This window comes from Protobothrops mucrosquamatus, unplaced genomic scaffold (genome assembly GCF_001527695.2).
Source record: "Protobothrops mucrosquamatus isolate PMUCROS unplaced genomic scaffold, P.Mucros_1.0 scaffold1319, whole genome shotgun sequence".
NCBI lineage: Eukaryota > Metazoa > Chordata > Lepidosauria > Squamata > Viperidae > Protobothrops > Protobothrops mucrosquamatus.
In genome coordinates this window covers 378125-403107 of record NW_015387520.1, presented here as the reverse complement: position 1 = coordinate 403107, position 24983 = coordinate 378125, and the positions used below count along the sequence as shown (strand labels likewise).

At 38.0% G+C, this 24983-nt stretch overlaps 1 protein-coding gene across 2 annotated transcripts; it reads right to left on the bottom strand.

Moving 5' to 3' along the window:
• Window positions 1-4509: 4509 nt before the first annotated feature.
• On the bottom strand, window positions 4510-23327 carry RNPC3 (RNA binding region (RNP1, RRM) containing 3). 2 transcript variants are annotated; one of them, XM_015821385.1, is made up of 15 exons: window positions 23142-23327; window positions 22462-22509; window positions 21646-21758; window positions 21057-21140; window positions 19718-19829; window positions 18218-18286; window positions 16497-16636; window positions 15647-15772; window positions 13822-13958; window positions 12555-12716; window positions 12261-12355; window positions 12120-12178; window positions 10315-10447; window positions 8884-8954; window positions 4510-5680 (listed from the first exon to the last, which is right to left on the bottom strand). In XM_015821385.1, exons 1-14 carry the CDS (start codon window positions 23310-23312, stop codon window positions 8886-8888), a joined length of 1518 nt encoding a protein of 505 aa, XP_015676871.1. In that variant the 5' UTR covers window positions 23313-23327; the 3' UTR covers window positions 4510-5680; window positions 8884-8885. The 2 variants fall into 2 exon arrangements, with proteins under 2 accessions (XP_015676871.1, XP_015676872.1); XM_015821386.1 differs by having other exon boundaries at window positions 4510-4740.
• Window positions 23328-24983: the final 1656 nt, after the last annotated feature.

The following is a 24983-nucleotide window of genomic DNA, read 5'->3' as shown; positions in this document are numbered from 1 at the left end:
CAGAGGGGCCACCAAGACTGTAGGAAACTGACATCAGTATTTGATAGTACCTGTACTCCTCCATATAATGAGAATTAGTAAAGGCTGTGTGGGTTCTGGACTAATAGTTTGTAAGTATTAACTAAATCCTGACAAGACAGAATTATTAAGGATAAGTAGTCCTCTCATCCAGGAGTCAGGGAGGTTATTTACAAATAATCCTGACCACAATTGAAACCAACAATTCTATGTTTTCCGATTTGACTGCAAGCTTCTCTATTGACTCTGCTTATTGAAAGCTGCCAGTGAAGAACACAATTGGTGGTTATGTGACTGTGGGGCAGTCATAAACATAAAATCATAAAATTACTTTTTCAGTTCCTTCATAACTTTGAACCATGTGGGGACCCCGGAAAAGGTCCTGGGAGACCCCAGTGGCCTAAGATCACCCTTTAAGAAACACTAGCTTAGGGGCAATGTGTGATTCCCAATCCCAGAGAAGAAAACACACACAGACACACAGATGCTCCTTCAAACACCGGGAGATGCACCTCCACACACCTTCAACATTACCTTTATCTTGGGCTTTAAATATGAGTAAGCACGTTGGATTCTCTTGCCTAGGAATAGACATGGGAGCAAATGCAGACCTGCCTGGGCCATCAAGGGCGGAGGGCAGTCAATTCTGCAAAAAAAGAAAACACACAACCTTCCCCCCCCCTCCAACCATTTCCGGGCTGCAAACTTCCGGACTATCCCTAGCTTTGCTGCCATCTAGCCGTCGTCCGGGCTTTTTGCAGCACTCCGAAACCTGGGCATCGTTCTAAAACAGTGTTTCTCAACCTTGACAATTTTAAGGCATGTGGACTTCAACTCCCAGAATTCCACAGCCAGCATGCTGTCTGTGGAATTCTGGGAGTTGAAGTCCACATGCCTTAAAATTGTCAAGGTTGAGAAACACTGTTCTAAAACGTGCTTACTCCACCTTGGGAGGAAGGTTTAGGAAAGCCTTACTCGCTTTCAGAACTGTCGCTCTCTTTTGCTCTGCAGCGACATAAACCGGTCACTTTAACTGCGGGCTTTGACAGACCGTTAACTTTAGCTCTTACAGCTTATTCAATTTCTACGCGGCCGATTACTCCCAAAATAAAATTGGTTCATTTTATTGAAACGCGCCCGCCTCAATTAAAAAAAAAACAAAACCAGGCCCGACTCGTCTTTTGAGGAAAGCGCAGCGGAATGCATCGTGAAGCACCTGCATATGGCTCAGCTGTTTTAATCCGCCCTTTGTTGCTCCTCCTTTGCTCTCCGGCTGCCCGTCAACTTAGCCTTACACCAGTCCTTGAAAGGAGAAAGAATGGCGTCCCTTTCCTGCGCCGGGTTTCTCCGACTTAATAATGCCCTATCCTCCACCTACAGTCCTTCCTAAACCTTCAGAAAGCAGAAACATTTAACTACTGCCCTCTCGTGTCCACAACGCAGCCAACCACTCACCGACTCCTCGTTGCCATTAATGATTTCGCAACCGCAGCCGCCCGCACTTAACCTCCTTGTAAATATCGCAAAAGTATTTACATTTTGACTCGCCCCCCCCCCCAACCTATCATCCCGACTTCCATCGCACAAACCTATTTTCCAGGTGTTACAAGTCCACAAAAGAGTCATGGGCTGAAATTAAACGTCATTGACACATTAAAAAAAAAAAAGCATGGACTTTGCAAGCTTGTTCGCTGTTTGAACAGAATCCCTAAAGAGAAAAATGGAACGAGCAAGTAGAAACTGAAAAGCTAATCGGGATGAGTTGGGCAAGTAGATCATATCTTATACGATTTGTACAATGACGCGGAATTCTGCAAACTTGATAGCTTGGGTTGTTAAGCCCATTCCTAAGGAATATCACAATGCAAAAGTTGATTCCTGGCAAGACGCCACCATCTGAACCCCACTGATGTATGCATATAAAATTAGGTTGGTGTTTTCTTGTTTTAATTCTAGCATGCCTCACTTTGCTTGCAAGCTTGCTTGCACTGAACTATTTTTCCACTTTTCCTCAGAATCAAGTTAATCTGTATCCACAAGTCTTCAATGTGGCAAATTCGTACAAAAATCACATTCCCTGCTATGGGAAGGTCATTTTAAATTCTTTTCCAACTCCTACTTTCATAGCCATAAAAAAGAAATTGTCCTGATTTTTTTAAAAAAATATTTTTAAAAAAGTTTTAATTAGCCCAGTGTCAAATTAAGGAATCCTGGCACTATAGCCTTTTATCCAATTTCTTGTGTGAATTCAGTGACTTCAACATTTCCTATTCTAGTGATCTCCAGATGTTTTGAGACAATCCCTTCCAAATTCCCAAACTTTTACAGCAGCACTGTGAACTTTTAACTGCCAGCAAGTCTGTAACTGTTACCCAGGTGATTAGAATAAATTTTCAAAAATCCTTCTAATCACATGATGCTCAGTTTAGAAGCTGCAAGTACTGGAGCTGTGCCGGAGTAATGGTTGGACATCAGCATTTGAGATAATTTAATAGGTGGAGGATTTAGGTTTTCTCTGGAGGATTGCAGTTATATTTCTTTATTTGCTTGCCAATCTGCTAATTCTGTAATGTCAAAGGCTGAAACATGAGACTCATTTGTCAACCTGGCTTGGCTTGTTTTAAATCTCCATTGTATTTTCTCTTGCATGCTGGATGTTATTTTTTGAGAGATGACAGGAGTATGAAGCAGAACTTTAAATGTGTTTTTAACTTGCACTGAAACTATACCAAAGTCTCTTCCCACCCTGGTGTCCTCCAATTGAGAGGATAGAGGGAACCAAGTACCATAATGACCATCTTCCCCCGGATATCAAGGTCACTGACAAAAGGACCGCTAATTCTCATCTTGTGGAAATGCACTAGGGAACAGAGCTTGTTCCATCGTGGACATCAACAAAGAAATGGCAGATGGCCCCATCAGATTTTCCTCTCTGGATCTCTCTCTGACATCCACACACTCCCAATTGTACCCCAATTTTATTCAAGGAGAGCACAAATTTAATGCTACAGTGAAGTCAAGGAGTCAAAATCACTATTGCAGGGAGCAAATCTTTTCAGACAATGCCATAATAAACTTTTGCAGTGGAGGACTGGCAGGTGTGCCAAGTGAGGCCAAAGTTCCAATTGGAAGTAAAAGCAGGATGCCCGTCTTCAATTGTTCCTTCCATACTATGTGCAGAGATATTCTACTAGCAACAGGAAATACATGGTATTAAAAGGGCCCAGGAAAGAGCTTTCCAAACTAAGATTGCACCAACATTCTCCCCTCAGCTCTTCCAATTTGCACTGCTGACTGCAGGGTAGGAAAAATTATCTTTGTAAGATAATTATCAGAGTTGGATCCACCTTATACCAGTTTTCCTTATCAGATCTATAAGCATAGCAGTGTTTATTGTTCCTGGAAATCTCTTTTCATAATCAAAAGGCGCCTGAAAAATCTTTTTAGGACCGTAAGCCTTTTAGCAACTCTTTGGATTAGGCCAGGGCCAGCCATTTCCCTTTTTTAATCTCCTTCTGAAGCTTTTCTCACCGTTACGAATCTTGATGACGTTTTGTTTGTTCCCCAACTTGTTTTGATGGAGTAACTCTCTGCTTCATCTCCATCCATTGCTGGAAGCTCTGAAGAACTGTAGATAGGGACAAGCAAGTCCACCCTGTAGCTCCCCCACCCACCCTCATCCCAGTTTTTTTGCTAATCTCTTTGAATCCTTGGAAACCAGAATCCTCACCCCCGGATCAGATCAGAGCATAGGCCTGTGGCCTATCAGGGTTATCCAGTGAACTGGGCTTGGGCCCCAAGATGATCGCTGGAATGCTTAATTAACCCAGGGTAAAGATTCCAACAGAACTGATGCTGAGTCAAGTCCCTCTTCCTTTTGATCCTCTTCCTTTATGCTGTTATGGTAAAGGGCGGACACTTTTGAATGAACCTTTATTATCAAAGTATAACATGTATACAGTAAGATTGGCTGAGCCTCCCTCCATGCCCCCCCCAACTCACAGTGACTACAAACCCCCAACTTATTACACCCTATGAGCTAATTGTACAGCACGCCGGCCTCACGAGTCTGTCATGCATGAAATTATTATGTCCCATTCAAGAGCCTGACATCCCATGGATAAAAGCTGTTCTTCAGCCTGTTGGTACAGCTGGATATGTTTCTGTATCTCCTACCCGATGGTAGGAGAGTAAAGAGGTACCAACCAGGGTGTGAGTCATTGGTACCTCTTGACAATGCAAGAAAAAGGAGCAAAGTGGGAGAACAGCACTTCCAGCAGCAACCCCCCCAGTTCCCACGAAAGGAAATTACGCATCAGGGTACAGCTCATTTTACCTCTTCTCTTTTTCCACTCCCCAAATCAATAAACACCCTTTCTATGAACTTTCCAAGACAAAGTTCAGATACTCCTTTGGATATTTTGTTCCTAGGGATTATCATTTTCTGGTTTGATGTCAGACAAAAAAAAAGTGCTTTAGTGAAACCATTAATAACAATGCAAAACAGAATATTTTATTAGAGCTTTAAGTGAAGCATTTTCCACAAGTGCTATGTGAACCATTGGAAGAGTTTTGTTTAAAAAGACAGATGCACCTAAAATTACCAGAATGTTGTATGGTATTTTGCGTACTTTTTTTACATACTATTCAACAGTTCTGCTACCATGCATCTTCTTCCCAGAGCTCGAACACACTTGAAAGACATGGAACTCAAAAACGCACCTGGAATAATTTAAAAATGCGTTAAACACCCATATATTACTCAACAGAAAAGACTTCATTTAAAAAAAAAAAAAGCCAAGCTAAGACTTGAACCCATACTTTCCATTGGGTGAAATTTTACTGAGCAGGATGATCTCACTGGAGGAAAAGAGAAAAATTGTGATTTGTTCTCCTTCTTGAAAATCTGCTCCTGAAAACTGGGAGACTCTCCCCACGGGGCAAGTACTAGTCTAGGGGCCAGAACTGCCTCCTCCTTCCTAAGTATCCTCTAGCTTACAGTTCCTTTTATTCAAGGAAGAAGTCCTTCTATTCGTTGGAAGGCCAGCTGGTCTTTAAGGCCAGTTGAATCCAATGGTCTTTAAGTGCTATTATGCTTTACTCTGTTTCATATAGAACAAAATCCTAAGCAAGATGGGCCGTTTTTATGTTTCATGGTGTACACCACCGACCTATTGAGATGGGCAGCCACAGAAATCAAAGAAATTTAAAAAAATACATGATAGTAACAGCTGAGTTGTAGATCAAAAGAAGCACATAACTACATACAAAGAGTTCATTTTTCTCCCTGGACCCCCATGATATTGGAAGTCAATATTCTCTAATGTAATTTAAGTGCAGTGGTTACTTGAGTCCAGGCCATCAGTTAGTATACAATACAGCATTTAAGCTCTACCAACGTAAGCAGAGCACTTACACTTACTGAAGGCCTGGCCACCATAATTGGGATTTTAAAAGGCACATTTAAAGGCTAGAAAAATCTGTGGATGCCCTGTTAAATGAAAGAAGAATTACTATTTCAGCCTGTACTACTACATTTTGTCTACTTCAGTGCTAGAAAATAAGGTTTTTCCAGAATAAAAAGATTCACAAAAAGGATACAACAAGAAAGGATACACTTTTCATGACACAGTATTATTGCAGTATTTACGCAGGAATGTTTCTAAAGAAGAACAGCAGAATGTGGTTTAATCCTTTTATTCTCTGTTGTTGTTTTTTCATTTAGACTGCCAATTTTGAAATAGTGATCATTATTTAAAAATTTGTAACCAAATATAACCTAAAGAAATGGGCACAATATCTGAAATCTACAACAATATTTTACGCTATTTTACGCTACTTGACATAGTTTTTGAAAAATGCCACTACGTCAATTTTGTTAAGTTTTCTCACTTTTTGTCCTGTTTTCTATGGTGACAATCTTTGGCAGAAGCTAAGCAATGTACATCTAGAACACGTAGCTATGATCCAATCTAAATGCTGCTTATACAGCTACATTAAATATATTTGTTCAAAATATATCCAGTGAAATTACACAGCAGGAAGCCACTCTTGTCACAACAGCATTCATAAACTACTCTGTACTTCTTCAGCATAAACCCAGAGATAAAATTGGGAAAAAAGAACCATTTTCATAATATACATTTCCCTTGACTCCACTTAACAACGTATACCTTTCAAATTTGCTGTAGACACTATAAGCATAGCACCACATGCAGGCACGATAAAGAAATGTGTTCATTAAGGTTACCTATAAGGATTATTTTAGTAATGGAGGGTATAAGCCTTTTCTATCAAAACAAAGGGGTGAGACTGGCAATTAATGGAATTAATTCAATTAATGGAAGTTTATTTAAATCTCGAGACCTAATGATCTCATGAGAATGCATATTTACACCATACAATGGACAACTAATGAAGGTTTGTGTGTTATGTGGTGCTTATGAGCACTGCCCTAACCTATGAATTTATAAACGGCTTCAGTCAACAAGCTTGGCTTTTTTTCCTGCAGGGGCTGGGTGGGTTTCTGTCTTTTTGAAATGGAACTAAAAGACATAATAATGCTCTGCTTTTTCTGCAGACTTATAGAGCTGGCCAGGTTGTTGAAGCAGCTTACTTCATCACTGCTCAGCTGTTACCTAAATAATCTGGCAGTAAGGAAGCTGGAAAATGCAGGTTTAATCCTTGTACTCTGAATTCTTCATAATTTGAGAACTGATTGAGCAGCAACAAGCAGAACACATATTATTTTATTGTTAGTTTTCTATTTCACCGTCAAGTATGCTCAAAGAGGCATGCAAAGCATTCCCTCCTCCAATTTTTGCCCAAATTGCCTACAATCAATTTGAGAATAAGTGACTGAATCAAGATCACCTGTGAACTTCCATAACTGAGGATGGACTTGAAAGCTGAGTTTCATTGATCCTAGGTGAACATCTTAACCACTTGAAAGAGCAAGCAGTATGTGAACATTAATGATTGTGTGTGCTTACAAAAAGGGTTTATCAGGAAGAAAACTTTTAAATTTGGCCCCATGCACTTTTGACATACAATGAATTTAAAGGAGTGTTCTACCCTATCTGAGATGAAAAAATCTGAAATTCTTTACTAATCATTACTTTTGAGATCCATAAAAATAATTTATCCTAAAAATTTTGAACAGTTTAAAACTTATCAGAATTTTTAATTAGCTAAGACATACTATACATATTTAAAATAGTACTAGGTCTTTAAAGATGAAAACATTCTAGCTAAGCCAACTGGAAAAAAACTCTGGGCTCTGACATCATTACCCATTATCTGTGAAATCTCAGCATTAAGAATATTAAGGAATTAAGGAAATACTAAAAACATGAAAGATTAGAGATGAGTGTTAAAATCTCATGAGATTTTGATCATTTTTAAAATGGTTATTATTTACGTTTAGGTATCCACATCATAGTACAATATCATGTGACAGTATCTGATGCTGCAACATTTGCTAGGTTCAATTAATCTTAAATTTAACAATCAAGAACCTAACATTTGCTAGGTTCAATTAATCTTAAATTTAACAATCAAGAATGACTGGTGTTCTCATCCAAGCCAATTAATAAGCTAAGAAGACAGTCCCTGCTTGCTGATATGCATCTAGATCAGGGGTTCTCAACCTCCGGTCCGTGGAACGACACCGGGCCGCGCAAACAAATGAAGCCCCATCCGCTGGATGCAGGCAGCACATGAAACCACGCCCCCTCTGGTCCACGGAAAAATCTTTCTCCAAAGAATCGGTCCCTGGTGCAAAAGGTTGGGGGCCTCTGATCTAGATGCTCTGATTCATTTGGGCCAGTCACTCTCTCTTAGCCCAATTCACCTCCCAAGATAGTTGTAGGAAAAATAGGAGGAAGGAGTATTGTGTGTGTTTGCTGCCTTGAATTATTTACAAAGTAATAAAGGTGGGATTTAAAAAAATCTAATATATAAATGTGCATCCAGTGTAGCTAGATATGGCATTTGATGTGATTGGGTGATGCTTAGAGATTCGGTATCCAGGATCTCAGGATTGTTGCAAACATAAATAATATAAATGAAACACCAAACCATTTAAGCTTTTAAACAAATACAAAGGTATTAAAGGACTTTGCTTAGTAATGAAAAGTCAGACTAACCTTTCTGTGACAAAACCCTAAACGAGTTCCTCTACCATTTAATTGAGAATAGAGCTAGATATTTCACAGTTCAGGAAGACTAGTCAAAAATCACACATTACAAATGGATTCATTCAAGGCTGATTTTCATTTGTGATATATGTCACTTTAAAAAAAAACACTATAAAAGTTTGCAAACAAGCACCCAATAGATAGAAAAATGTATTGATTCACCAGAAATCAACATTGTTTAAATAAAACTTAAGATCTTGGCCTAAGTATCACTTTGGATAAACTGTATCTGAATGTACTGCTTCAAATTCTACAGCAGGTATATGCAAAACTCACTTCCTAGGACAAAATACTCCGATTTTCATAAGAACACTTATCTTCCAAAGTGTGCCAATCCACCACTCATGTATTTTCCCAGTGAGAACTCACTTCCTATTCCTGGGACAAGGAGTTTTGTATACAGCTACTCAGCAGATAACATTCATAATCTTCCTTTATGGGGGGAGAAAAATCTACCCATAGACAAAAAATTAAATTTATCAATGGAAAAAAGTCCAATCAGCTTTCTTCCAAAAATGTAGCTGTGAATTTAAAAAATAATAGAAAGCAATTAAACTTATAAACTATTATTTGTCAACTGAAGCTCCACCTTCCAAATTCAGATGAGCCAGGCATTTTTTATATAAATGTTTTCCCAGACAAAATGGGTTGTGAGAATGTAACTTACTTTCAGTTTTTTTTCCCTTTTCTCTTCTCCTCTTTGGAATCTGGCTTTGGTCTTGCTGATCGAGCAAATTGCTAGGTATTTATTAAGGAACAAAAACCTAATTGCAAGTCCTAGCAAAAGCAATTAATTAGCATAGAAAATGTCCAGATAATAGACAAGCAAACTAAAATGCTATAATATTGACAACAATGCATGAAGAGTTAATTAAAAATAATCATCAATGATTTTATGAACAAATAATATCCAAATAACATTCTGATTCTGCCAGTAATTGCAAGTAATCTTTCTTTATCTCATTGTGAAGTGATGATGAAGCTAACAAAAGTCACAAATGGTCCCAATAAGTTCAGTAATTAGGCAACTGCTCATTCAGTTAGAAAGTTTTCAGTCTGTCTCCGGATTATTTGGGAGTTATAAAAAAGGTAAGCACAGGATGGACTTTTTTCTCCCTTCATTCCTACTAGGTATAGTGGAGATAACCAAATGTCCTTTAAACTCTTCAAAGAATTATACTACTTTAACCATTGATGTAAAACTTAGCAAAATAGAAATTCATACGAGAAAAAAAAAGGTCTGCATTACAACTTACCATTCTAGGAAATCCCATTCCCAACTGTTTTGAGGCAGAGTCTTAGTTTACATTTACAATGCTAAGTCATTTATCCTGATTAGATATGGCAGTGTTCACACATTGTAGCAAGCCACAAAATTAAGACTTTAAATACAGGTGGTCCTTGACTTCTGACCATAATTGAGGCCATAATTACAGTTGCAAGTTGGGCCACTCTTTAAATGGATGGCCATATGACCATGCCTTTTTTGCAGTGGTCATTAGGCAAGCAAGGCAGTCATTAAGCGGACACAGTGGTTGTTAAGCAAGCTGATTGTCAGCAATTGGTTTTTTTTTTTTGCCCGGAAATTGGAAGTAAATGCCAGTTTCCAGCAAAAAAGAACATAAATTGCATTTATTGCATTTATGTGACTATGGGAACGCTGCAAATGGATGTAAATGTGGGCCAGTTGCCAAGCTCCCAAAATGCAATCATGTGGCTCTGGAAGTAGGGGGGGGGGAGTTCTGAGCCATCAGAACTCTTGAATCCAGGTTGTAAGAACCTTTTGGTTCATTTGTAATTTCAAATGGTCGTTAGTGGATCAACTGTAACTTCAAGTGATCGCTAAAGGACCAATTAGAAGTCAAGAACTATCTGTAGACACAATGTGTAATGCATGATGCTCACAGCTGAACCTCAAATAGGATAATGAATGATAAAGCCCAGTACGTTTATACTTCCAGGAAATAATGTTTGAATTTATCTGAGTTTTAGGGTGAGAATAAGTACAGAAACCTACTCCTGTTCAAATCGTATACGTTACTAAATGGAGGATTTGCTCAGCTAACTAAAATGAAACAACTTTTTAAATGAAGGATACAACCACCATTGGCTTATTAAATAAGAGATAGCCATTTGCTTCTTTTAACGCTTTTGCAGCTGCTTTTTCATTAGGAAGACCAATAAAAGCTTGTCCTTTCATGCGGCCTTCTTTCATTAAGCGTATATCAAACCTAGTATATGCCAAGGGAAAGCAATTTATTATTTTTTCATTTGTTCAATATCCAACAGAGTGGACCGTTCCTACAATTTAACAACTGTTTCAGATCATATACCATTCATATAACTATCTCTTCAAAAAGCCCAACGTGGCAGCTTTTTTTTTTGAGATGATATTCTATATAAAAATTGCCACTTAAATCAGCTTCTTACAAGGCTTAGAATAAAAGTAAAGGGTGATTTCTGAAGCTTCAAATTTCCCCTATTAACCTTGGCTTATTTTGAGACATAATAGTTAAAATATATCTGCCAGGTTGCTTTTTGCTAGCATCCTCAGTTTCTAGCATCGTTGTCTGCAACTAATCCCCATTAGCATTTTTAAAACTATCTATTCTATAGACTCCATGTTTTACAATCTATAAATGTATATGAAACATCATCTTCTTCAAACATTAATATATACTGTTATCTGCCATGTTTTTACTCAAGATGTCCATGTCTAAATAGCTTGCTTTTTTTGCTTGTCCATTACCATAACTTTTTTTTAGTAATATTTATTCCCCAAATTTTCCACTTTCTCTTAGTTCTATAGTCTCTTTCCCATCTATTATCTATTTTATATTCTTAAGGTATTAGAGGGGGAATAAAAAAACTCTTCTCCTGGAAATATACAGGCAGTCCTCGAGTTACGAGTGCAATGGAGACTGCTCATTCCACTCGTAACTCGGAAACTCGTGGGAGTGAATCTCGTACCTCAAACGAGATCACTCCCTTGCTCATTAAGACGCACACGGCTCGTTATGTGAATATTAGGTATCTCAGGGTGGGGAAGGCCATGGAGGGCCTAGAGATGGCCCTCAAGGCCTTCCCGACCCACTAAGATACCTCATGCTTCCCCCTCCCTTCCTGTCGCACCGGACTCACCTTGAAAAGATCCGTCTCCTGCTGCCGCCCAGATCTGAGGCCGGGGGATGCTTCCACGGCCCTCCAGTCCAATTTGGGCGCCAGATGCCTTCTACAAGCTGCTGCCACCCAGAAACATCCCCCGGCTTCAGTTCCATTCTCTGTTGCAGAGCCCTAAAGTACCATCAGATCACGTGAGATCTGTAGTGTGAGATCTCGCCCCACTTATCCCACGAGATCTTGCATTACTTTAGGCCTCCATTCTCTGCGAATGCACCGAAGGCTTGGAGCAGCCAAGAAAGCGAAGGATTGAAGTACTGAAGGCCTGGTGCCTAGGGAGGCCTGGGGCAGGGATGGAAATAACCAGGGTGAATGTTGCAGTGTCACAGCGGTTGCTCGTAAGGGCGGACGATTGCCGTGGTGCTGCAATATTTGTAATTCCGGGACTTGCTCGTAAGCACTAGGAGGCGCTTATCGCATAACTTCGAACGAGCGTTAAGTGAACATTCGTAACTTGGGAATTACCTGGTCATAGCTTGTTAAGGTGTTGGTCCAGAAATCAGGAGGCTGTGGGTACCAGGCCTCCCTTTGGCATGAAAGCCAGTTAGGTGACTTTGGCCAGTCACTCTCTTTCAGTCCAACCCATTTCACAGGGTTGTTGTTGTTGTTGTGGGGAAAACAGGAGGCAGGAGCATTAGATATATTCACTACCTTGAGTTATATATATAAAAAGGGGGATAACAAAAATTCTAATAATATTACTTGACTTATCCAGACACTTACATTATTCGTTCAGTTTCTGATGAAAAGTCAATGTATCTTCCAAAAATAAATTTCAAATCCTGGGATTGAAATAAAAACATAACAGGAAAAGTTAGTAACCATCACCAAAGAGCCAAAACATTCTGCTCCGCTTCCAGTTACCTTTTCCTGAACTTGTTTAGATAAATTCTTCACATAAATTCGGCAGTTTGGCTCTCCGGGGTCATAATTTTTGAAGACATAAAGTGTTCCCATTTCTGGAACATACCAAAACACAAAAATCAGGTTATTATTTGTAATTTGCATTTTAGGGTAACTTGCTTGACTTAATATTTAAAACTGATTATAAGACTACAGTGACAGATCAAAATTTAAAAGTTAATATCACATGGGGATATAATCAAATGCAGTATTTCCACAGTATGCTACAAAATGCTTAAAAAATTACAAAGTCACCTTTTTTTGAGATTCTGCCTTTTTCCAACTCTCTTTTAGAAACAAATTCTGAAGGAATTTCATCCTCTTCATCTTCTGTGTCCTCTTTATGATTAGAACTGGGAGCCGGGAAAAGTTTTCCAAATCCTTCATTAGCTATATCATCAGCTGACGAGCAAGAGTCTAAATTTATTTTAAAAGATGCAAAATGTTTAAATGATATTTAATCCAGTCACAAGAGTTGAATGAACAATTTAACAACATCAGCATAAAATAAACTTAAGCATCCTTAATCTCGCTGAATTAAAAAAGCTTAAAAGTATATCAGATTGATGCTATCATCAACAGAAATAGTAACTGCTAGAAATAAAAATTCATGGTAGACATGTCAGAAAATACTACCGTAATAACTAAACAAAGAATTTCAATTCAATCTGGGTCAGTTAAGAAGATGGGCTCCAGTACAAGAGTACAAAAGCTCAAAAGAGTAAACCTCTGGTCCCAGTGATCGACCCAGATTGGATCTTGCAACGTTATCTTGGGACAGGTATATCTGCCTTCATTTGTAATTTCAAGTCAGGCCATTTGTTCCAACTCCATGTAAGAATGGCTAGTCCCGATTTACTGACCACAATTGGAATTAGCAACTTTAGGCAATACAATCATAAAGTGAACAATCATGTGACCACACCCAACTTATGATAGCAACTCATCAGGTTCCAGCTGTGGCAGTTAACCAAATCTCCACCATGTCTCATGTGACCCTGAGTTGTGATCTCCTGCTGGCTTCCCCACTGACTTTGCTTGCTGGAAGCCAACTGCGAAGGTCGCAAATGGCCATTACATGAGCACGGGATATTGTAACCATCGTAAATGCATACCAGTTGCCAAACACCCGAATCACAATCACATGACTGTGGGGAGGCTACAATGGCTGCAACTTTAAGAAGTGGTCATAAATCTCCTTATTCAGTGCCAATGTAACTTCAAATGATCGCTGAATGAAAGGTCAGTAAGCGAGGACAGTCTGAATGCTTAATGCTTACATCACATTTTAGAATGCTTAAAGCAGTATCTTGCAAAACTTTAGTGATCACTATTGGTATTATTATTATTATTTTTTACTAAATACAGATGGCAGTTAAGAAATTAGCTTGCCTAAGCCCAACTAGCTGGTTCCTCAGAGAGATCACAGAGATTAGCAATTTGACCCATTCCTTACATACAAGTGCACACTATAAGAAATTTAAACTGTTAAGTTGTCTATAAGCAAATACTCATTTCATACCATCATTGTTCTCCTTTTCAAGGCTTTTCTGAAGAATAGTAGGCGTATCTGCAGAAATGTTGAATTCAATCTTCTTGATACCTATGGTTTGTGGCTGCTCAAACACATCTGAAGGTGTCAAAGCTGGGTGCAAATTACTGTTCAAAATACAACATAAAGCTCTTTTTTTTTTTGCTAAATGGTATTTCCCCACATCTCCTAACCATTTTACATTTGTTTGAGAGCACTTTGATATTTTATACAACAGCAGGCAATTAAGCAATCTATTATCTTTCAGCAGACATTCCTTTCTGAACTAACTTTGTGTGCTACAGATTATTTGGAACAATGTAATTTGAAAACATAAGCTATACAGGTAGTGCTCGATTTATAACTACAACTGAGCCCAGAATTTTGGTTATAAATCCTTAAAATATTATATTTTAGTCTACATCAAATTATAATCAGTGGCATGGGACAAATTTCGAATCACTGAAAAGGTGATAAATTTGGTGCAGACTGCTTCAGATGTACTATAAATAAAGTATCATAGTTGAGAAACCTGTCCCTTAGTTGATTATTTTTTATTAACCCAAATGTGCTGTTCAAAAGGCAACTGGATTTTCTTGCTTTTTTTTGTCTTGAAAATATTTCTAATCCAAAAAGTTTCTTCAGGCAGAACTGAAGAAGCTTTTTGGATGAGAAGTGAAACGTTTTCAAGAAAAAAAATCAAGAAAGGCCTGTTGCCTTTTCAACAGTACTTTTGGGACAAGCATAACCTGGAGGACTGAGAATCTCCATAGACATTTTTTTATTAAGGAAAAAAATATTTTTATATGGTTTTGGTCAATCTTTTGAATATTCAAGGTAGTTCAGAAATGTATGTTTTTTTAAAAAAACAATTCAAACATTACAGCAATTTTATTAACTCCTGAGGCAAAAATCAGACAGGGATTCATTATTATAATCAATTATTCTAAAACCTGTAAATAAAGCTGCTCCTTAGAAGAGATGAAATTGCCATCTCTACTTACGCCTGTAAAAAAAGCTTTTCCGGTTGAATATTTGCTTGATTCAGCTGTCAAGAAGCTGAAGGAATTCTTCCCTATCTATAGTGCTTGGAGCTAGTAAACCTGGGAAATAATCCAGGGAGAAGCAGGGGGACTACAGTTCCCCTGTGCATCTACAGGCCACACAGACAGAAATCTAACTAGGAGAGAAATCAAATCTCAACCCATCATTTTTCAGGAACAATTCCACTTAAGGCATTTCTGTTCTGACAGAAGCCAAAAGAATATGCTAAATTAACTTCCAAATGGTTTCTAATGTGAGCTACAATCTCATGTTAAACATGGAGTTTATGCACACTGTAAATTATTCCTATTTTTTAAAAAAAACATATTTAATATTTTTTAAAGTCAGCTTAAGGTGATATTTTCAATTCCCACTAAGTCAAAACCCAGGAAATTGAAAATAATGTATTTTCCTTATGATCCACATCACATATTCTGTATATTATGATGGATTTTGACTTCATGCTTCACAAATCCACAGCTTGCCTTAGAGTTTCAGACCAATTATTGGCTACAGAGTACTATAGCTAGGCAAACATTCAACAAAACGGCTTTCTTTCTCATTTGATGTGCATATCCTAGAAGAAAATATGCCATAAAAATATAAGGCATAGTATGTTCCCCATACATGAACTATAATATGGGCAGGCAACACTGGTTTAGTGTGCTGTGTGAAGATCAACAAGCAAGTAGTTTTCATTCAAAATATCTATAAGAGTAAAATCAGGTTTACAATAAATTGGAAATATTATGCATTAACTTTTGTGTCATACCTGGGTGGAGCAACTAGGGAAACATTTAATAAGTCCTTTATCTTTCTCTTTTTTCTTGCATGGCGCTGCTTTGTTGGTATCTGTCGTTTTGGCTGAAGTGTTGCTAGTTCCATCAATTTTGTAAATCTAAAAATTAAACACAACTTTTTATATCCGTACAGAAAAAGGAATTTTTCTAATGTCTTCTTAGATATTAACCTTTTGGAAAAGGAGAAGGGAGTAAGGGGCTGACTTTTATGTAAAATATTAATGTCTTTCCAAGAGATGCAATATTGTAATAGGTAACCATAGCCCAGAAACTAAAAGAGTTATGGTTTTTTATAGGTTTGCCTCTCTCATGCTGAAAGCCCAAGACAGCAGAAAATCTACAAAACAATTCTGATAAAACTTAAGTATGAAGCCTATCCTTTTCCAGTTGCAATTTCTTTTCTGAATTACATAATGATTCAGTTCGGTGCAGGGCCCCAAAAGAAACAGAAGTTATGAAGTAGTTATGAAGTCTGGATAAGGAGCCAAACCTGCCAAATTATAATAAGTCTATCAATTTCTATCTAAACAGCAGGATTGGGTTTATATTTTGCCATGCTCTAGAAGAGGTACAAAGAAAGCATAAATTATATTACAGTACTTAAGTTCATCGTAGCCGAAGGCCAACACTGAACCGTAGTTCTGAATTGCATATATTTGAAACAAGCTGATTTTACTGCTTTCGAGGATGTCTTAATGCTGTCTGGACACAGGCTGCTAACATTTCGACAGAAGAGCATACTCTCCAAATTCTACTATCTTTAGGCTCACGGAAACTAAAACTTGCACCCAAAGGACAGCACTTTGCTGCGGTCTTATCAACCTTTCTTTTTCTTCTTCATCGGCACTTTCGTATTCAGACTCATCTTTATTTGAGTCTTGGCTGTCGTCGTCTTCAGGCAATGGAGGCTCCTCAGGAGGCAAAGGAGGAATAGGAGGTGGCAAAGGGATAAACTCTTCATACTAAAGAGAGTAAAACATAGAACTTTAAATTATTTAAATCATCTCTCAAATAATCATTTAAATGCAAGAAATAATAATAATAATAATAATAATAATAATGATGATGATGATGATGATGATGATGTTGGAAGGGACCTTGGAGGTCATCTAGTCCAACCCGCTGCACAGGCAGGAAACTCTACACCATTTCGGACAAATGGCTGTCCAGTCTCTTCTTAAAAACTTCCAGTGTTGGAGCATTCACCACTTCTGGAGGCAGGTTGTTCCACTGGTTAATTGTTCTAACTGTCAGGAAGTTTCTCCTTAGTTCTAGGTTGCTTCTCTCTTTCGTTAGTTTCCATCCGTTGCTTCTTGTCCTGCCTTCAGGCACCTTGGGAAATAGCTTGACTCCCTCTTCTTTGTGGCAGCCCCTGAGATATTGGAACACTGCTATCATGTCACCCCTCGTCCTTCTCTTTGTTAAACTAGACATACCCAATTCCAGCAACCGTTCCTTATATGCTTTAGCCTCCAGTCCCCTAATCATCTTTGTTGCTCATTCTCTTTCTAGAGTCTCAACATCTTTTTTACATCGCGGTGACCAAAACTGGATGCAGTATTCCAAGTGTGGCCTTACCAAGGCATTGTAAAGTGGTATTATTACTTCACGTGATCTTGATTCTATCCCTCTGTTAATGCAGCCTAGCACTGTATTGGCTTTTTTGGCAGCTGCAGCACACTTAATTTAAGTGATTGTCCACTAGGACTCCGAGATCCCTCTCACTGTTACTACTATTGAGAGGGATCTCGGAGTCCTAGTGGACAATCATTTAAATATGAGCCAGCAGTGTTAACAGAGGGATACACATAAAAACATACACATTTAAGCATACACACTTATATCATATTACTCTATGATCTATTGAGTTATATTCCTTATCACAAACTATCACGTGCAATCATAAAACCAAAGGCCAAAGTTTCTGCATCACATTTGCAACACATCCCCAAACTGAAAGTCAACAGTTAAATCAGAGTGAAGACCAAAGAGGGATAAGCAAACCACTTTTCTGTGTATGCAACTTTAAAAAAAACCAAACTGCTGTATTTGACTGCAATGAGAAGTTAGAACGGGAAGTACAAACTGCAATTTCATATTTTTCATTTATTTTGGATTATACAGATTGACAATACATAACCTAATATTTAAAGGCTATCAAAATTGCTCCAGTTGTTTGAGAGATGTTCCACAGTGGGCCAAGTGGTTCATATATTGCTCCACCACGAGGAAGAGCAACAGAAACAAAGACTAAAAAAGTGGCAGAAAACTCAACAAGATACTGCAAATTTGAGCTAGGCTGAATCCTTTTCCATTTTAGGGTTTGAGGCAAATCTTTTACCACGACCTAATGAAATAGGTTTTCACAATACTCTCCATTTTAACAAAAAAGTTAAAACTCTCCACTATGCTCATACAGGCACTTAAATGAAAGCTAGCAGTACTCTGGTTTCTGACCTCATGGAGAAAAATGTAAATTAAAATTATACTGTATATGCACAATTGCTTTTCTTCCTGGTATTGTAAACAGTAAAGTTCCTTACCATGGGTGGCCGAGCAGTAATTGGTCCAAAAGGAGGTGGAAGATTCATTTTGTTCATAAGATGCAGAACCTGAAACGGAATAGTAGCATAATATTCAAACAGCAGTTCTTCCAAGGGTTTCATATAATTATGCCAATGATCTTTAGATGCCATAGTACTTCGAACATTCCACACTCTGTAATACGCATGACAGATTTGTACAGCTGTTTCACACTCCCCACAGCTAAGTAGAAATTTGCATTTCATGACAAAGTTCTGGAATTGGGGAAAAAGGTAGGGGAAGATTCTTCATGTGAAATTAAATTACCTCATTTAAGCATCTTTCAAAGGCAGGTTTATACAGACATATTTTAAAGCACAGTGATCTATTAATACAATACAATAATGCAATAATGTAGGAAGAAGGAAGTTAAGTTCCAGTTGTTATCATTCCCAAAAATAATGGTGCACAGTGAAGCAAAATAAAGATTTGAGCACATAAGAAAATGCGCCTAGGGTGCTTCCAAGCTTCTAAAAATAATAAAATTGCAATTTTAAAATCATCAAAATAGAAATATTAAAGAACTATAATAACAGCTGTCTAAAAGTCAGATTTTATAACAAAGATCTTGAAATACAAAATATTACTGTTCAAAGCCTACTTAGGGTGATGCCTGAAAGTTTATTATAATTTTTAAACCATTAGTTTCCGGTTAAAATGCAACTATACCAAAAAGCAATATGACTTTTAATGCTTTTGCAGATGATGTATGAAGGGGGTTGATTCCTACTGAATTCTAAACTTTTCTGTAATGCCTAACAGGGGTATTTCTTTCTGGATCCAGTCATTTCTTCTTCTGGCCTCATAATCATGCTGACGTTTTTAGGGAGTAAGGAACTGGAAGGATTGGATTCAGTTAGCCTTGGTAACCTTAGGTTCACAGGACAGAGAAGCTGGGTAATATAGCACTTTTTTCCCCTCTATATTTATTGGTGGGGGAGAGGGTGACTACTCTTTGTTTTTGAAAGGGATCATTTAAATTCAGATTCATCTTTCGTTTGAGTAAATGTGGAAAATACAAATCTATACTGAAAAAAAAAGAAATTTCTGATCAATAAATTAGTAAGCATCAACTAATAAATAGAAACAGAGATAAAAGACTGTAGATCAAAAACATCCTACGAAAGATTCCTTTAGGTCTGAAAAGGAATTCTAATATCTGTGCAGAGCCAAATGTGAAGCCTTCATTTTGGAGGATCAACGACAGCAAAGACATAGAAGGAATGCAGCAATTTCTACCTTGTTCCCAAAGAAAATAGGTGTGTCAATTCGATCAAATACTGAACGTACACATTAACCTGAGGCTTTTCCACCAATTGAATTTGTCCCTTAAAGTAATAATTCATTAATAACTAACATTTAAGCAGTTAATACCCAGAAGTAATATTTTTGCCTTAGGATTAAGCACAATCAATACTGTTGAATATTATATTCAAATAAAAGAAGCTATACATATTTACCTGTACATAGAATTTAGGAACACTTGCCAAAGCATTTGCTATGTTGGCTAAGATTGTACTAGACGGTGGGGGATACAAATATTTGAGGCACGAATTTATAGGGAACGTTAACCTGTAGGAGAAAACAATGAGGTATTTATTTATATCCCGCCTTATTATTTTTACAAATAACTCAAGATGGGAAACATATCCAACACACTTTCCTCCTTCTATTTTCTCCACAACAACCCTGTGAGGTGAGTTAGGCTGAGAGAGAATGACTGGCCTAAGGTCACCCAATTGGTTTCATGGCTAATATAGGACTTGAACTCATGGTCTCTTGCTTTCTAGTTTGGTGCCTTAGCTTGATTAAGCACATTAAGCATTCAAGGTTATACATTTATATAGACGCTTGAGAAATTCTCAAAGATCAGTCTGGCCCCATATAATCTTGGATTTATTTATGTATCTGCTTCACTGATGCTTTATCTCTCTACTGTAATTTTACCTATTTTCTATATGAGCCTGATAAACTTCACAGCCAATAGCCTACCAATATACTTAAAAATATATATATTACAAGTTGTTTTGGGGACATTGTGTTTGTCTTTATTGAATAGTAACTACTAATACCATATGAAAGCTACTTTTGAAATAAAGAGTAATTTCAGAAGCTGAAATGCTGATCCATACTGTTCAATATGTAATATTTCATTTGGTATGTTCTAGTGCTGATGCACACAAACACTGACAAGTTAAACCTCAACCCATGTAAAATGGCAATACTGAAAAAGATATTGAAAAAAAAATCAAGAATCGTCATACTCTAACACAGAGGTCCCCAACCTTTTGGGCACCAGGGACCGGTTCCATGGAGAAATGTTTTTCCGCGGACCGGAGTGTGCGTAGTTTTGTGTGCTGCCTGCATCCCACGAATGGAGCTTTGCTTGTTTGTGCAGACTGGTTGCTGGCATGCTGCAGCCGGGTACCCGTCCACGGACCGGGGGTTGGGGACCCTTGCTCTAACACATCTTTGCATAAATACATTTGGGGGCATTAGAATCAACCAAATCAACTAATGGAATCAAAAGGTGGGGGTGCAGTGATCTTTTCAAAAACAGCATGTTCTGTTTCTTTCCAGGTTATATCCAACGAAAGGGGGGGGGAAACCCCTCATCCTATGTAAATGTTATGGTAAGAGTGATTCTGGGAAATATTGCAGTTCTAAGGGTGTAAGGGCAAGGGGTTGATCTGCAAAGTTAATAACAAGTGTACTTATTTGATTTTGAACTTGTTTACATGCATGCAAGTAGTTTGAGGATACAATTAGGTAATTTTAACATATGAACCAGGCACTGACCCATGGCTAGGAGCAATTCCACTTTCAATTCTCAGATAGCTTAGGTCTTTTTGTTCCTTCTCTTCTTTGACAGGTTCTTCAAGACTAAATAATAACAAACAACAAGTACATAAAAATGCTATGAGGTAGGCTGAATTTACTCTAATATTCATTCAACAAGCAAAATTTCTAAATTGCTCATTCATGTTATTCCTGAATTTTTTTTCCTGAATCAAAGGACAAAGCTGAAAAAATACATATACAGCAATAAGTTATTTCTATGAAATTATTAGTTGATGTTGACTCACAGACATTAGTCAAATATCCAAATCACTATTTAAATTTGTTATGCTCAAATATTTAAATGTATGAATAATGCAAAATATTCCTTTAAATATAAGTGGTCTTTGAACATTTACAGTTATCATCANATTTTAACTGCATTACTAGTTATATTATCATTAGCAGTAATGCAAATATGATTTAGATAAACAGTATGGATCGTTTCATATTAATCAGATAAAGCGAGTGTGGATAAATGTTATTAGCTACCTGCAGTGTTTAGTTTTCAAGCTGTTATAAATCTACTGAATTTAAAATGTCCACATACCTTTTGTCTTTTTCAGGAGGCTGGCTAATTGCAAGACCACTGTCTTGGTCCTTTGCATATTCAACTACAAGAGTGTGGCCTAGAAGATTCAGCTGATGTAATTTTGATAAAGCCTTAAATAGAATACAAGCTAAATGAACAAATAGCAGTGGGAAAACCAGCACAAAAAATAGAGTCAAAGCAAAAGTGACAACGTTACCCTATCCTACTTTCTCATCTACAGGCTAACAATGTTTCCCAACCTTCTTGGCCATTACTGACTGGGATTAAAGTCTATGCATCTGGCAGTTGTTAAATATACAAAACACTAACTGGAAGTTCCCAGGACTATATCAAGTATCTTTACTGCTTTTAGCAGCAGTTAATTATATAAAATATTGCTACTTTATACAGTAATCCTATATGTGATTGATCTGAAGTGTCGCAGTGGATATTGTTTCAAATAAATTAAATTAGACTTATTTGTATACTATTTTGTTTTTACATTACAGGAATGACAACCTGTATCCCACAAATATCACTAACAACTTTATTTGCTTTTTATTTAACTTATAGACTGCCCATCTCACCAGAAAACAACTCTAGATGGCTTACAATCAATAAAAATATGAAATATTAAAACAATAGTAACACAAAAAATGGTTTTTCTTTCATAATCCTTTGCCCAGATTTCTTATGAATTATGGAAGTCAAAATGTAAAAAAATACATGAAACACACAAAGTTACCTGATCCTGCTATATGAACACACATAATGATATACAAGTATGAAAAGCAAATCAATGGGATAAAAATAGTTTAAAAACCCAATACACACCTGAGTAGCTGCATTTTCATTGGGAAAAGTTGCAAAAGCTGTATGTTTCTGAAAAATAAACCAGGTATAGGTTCACTTTTATACAAAGAGAAAACATATTATATGCACATGTCACAACCAAAAGGCAGGTTGTTTATTCTTTTCTGAAATAATCTCTATAATTGTGACTGAATTCATCATTCCTTCTCTGAATATATCTGTATTTGTCATCCTTTAGAACAGTGTTTCTCAACCTTGACAATTTTAAGGCATGTGGACTTCAACTCCCAGAATTCCACAGCCAGCATTGCTGGCTGTGGAATTCTGGGAGTTGAAGTCCACATGCCTTAAAATTGTCAAGGTTGAGAAACACTGCTTTAGAATCTCAATCTCGTTCTTTTGCTCTCTTAATAAAATGTGTTGCTTTTGTCTCTCGATTACTTCAAGCCAGTTGTATCTCTGGCACTTATAGGAGGCATTTATTTATCAAATTTATGTTGCAGCCCATCTTACAGGTGCGGGTCTGGGTGGAATAAGTTAAAATAAATGTATTTCCTTCAGGTAGAGGAGAAAGAACAGCCCAAATATACATCCAGTCCAGGAGTTGCCATTCTGTAATTTACATTCTCTGTTTATTGAAAACTTGACAATGCCTCCCAGCTATAAACAACCCTGCATGCACCAAGATGCCTCTTCCCTACCAGCCTGCCGTAGTCCGAAAGGATCCGCACTGACGAAGCTCCAAAGTGCCTCAGCAATTCTTCCTTCTCCGAGGCCGTCAAGACGGCGGGCAAATGTCGCACCAACAGGATCCGGTTGTTTTTTCCCGATCGCAACTGCCGACCACCCGCCTCCGAACTGGGCACCGCCATGTTTTTTCCAACCAATGGCGGACAGATTGACGTTGCGCATGCGCCTCCGTTTGCAAGCCCAGCTTGCGATCTTGCAGTTGAAATCTCGCAGGCCGAAACGCAAAACGCAGAGGACCCAGGGAATCTCGCGAGGATTGGAACACCCTATGGGGAATAGCCTCTCAGCCCAGAGAGTTACAGTCTGTTGGCAAACTAAGCAGTGAAGAACGCGGGAAAGTTTGAATATGGAGTGGAGTGAGAGAGAATGTCTAGCTGAGAGTTGCTTTTTATATAACAGCAAGATCCGCACAGGGATGCTGTTCTCTTTTGTAGCGAGCTTCCTCAAATTGAACTCGTTACTGCTCAGTTCTATTTCAGGATCCACATGAAAAATCTCTCCTACAAAAAAAAAAGTTTATGGAACATCTGGATCTTCCCAAAAACTTATGGGAAACGGTTTCAGTTCGGTTCCGTTCCAAAGGCTAATGCTGATCCAATTTGTAAGCATTGTATCTATAAGAAACAGCAGGTCTCACAAGACCCATCACCAGCCTCTTACTGATGACTCACACCTGACCCACTGATAATTCACACCCTCCAAAGACCCTGACCTGAAGGAAGCTACTCATCATAAGACCCATTACAAGCCTCTCTCTGATAACGCCTGAACCATCACAAGACCCTCACGTGACACAACCACACCTGAAGCCCTTATAAATAGAAGAGCACTGACCTAGACATCTGAATGTTACTGAAGATATTACCCAGCCTGGTAATGAAACATTCGGAAACCAAGGCACAAGCTCTGAGAACGGACCTTCATCCTCATCCAACACCAGAACTACAGGTATTTGCCACTATTGCAAACAGCAGGTCTTTCTGATTGTGAATGCCCCCAGTTGTGTCTGTGAGCCGAAAGCAGACCTGCTGTATTGTACCTTGATGATGAATGGTTTCAGATTGGGTGCAGAGATTCTGGTTGGCTGCTTTCCATTCAATCAATCGAGAAAAATCTGATCTTATGGAAACTAGTTCCAGGCAGGGCAGAAACACGTATGTTGGTTAGAGAAATCATGCCTTCCCTTTCTTACTTTCTTCAATTTACGTAGCTGTTTGTCTACTAAAAAGACTATGGGCATAAAAAAAAGAAAAAGATTAACAACAACAGGGTGGGATTAAAAATGTAAAATAATAAATAAGATGGCAGAGCAACTTCAGTAGGGAGGCACAAGAATACAGGTAATCCTTGACTTACAATAGTTCATTTAGTGACTGCTTGAAGTTACAACAGCACTGAAAAAAGTGACTTATGACCACTTATGATCAAAATCCAGAAGCTTGGCAACTGGCTCATATTTATGACAGTTGCAATGTCCCAGGGTCATGTCCCATTTTGCAACTTCTGACAAGCAAAATCAATGGGGTAACCAGATTCACTTAACAACCATGTTATTAATAACTGCAATGATTCACTTAACAAGAAAGGTCATAAAATGGACGATGTAGGCGAGAACTCCTCCGGAGCCCCGAGGATTCTCCGCGATCCAGGACGCCTTCGCTTCGGCGAAGCTAGAAGCCGCCGCCACCGCTGCAACTTGAAGTTAATTGTGAGTTTACTTGTAAGCAGACGAACCAACTTTGGAAGCTTGTTTTTTATTTTGGATTTTACTTTAACTTGTATATCAAGTTTCT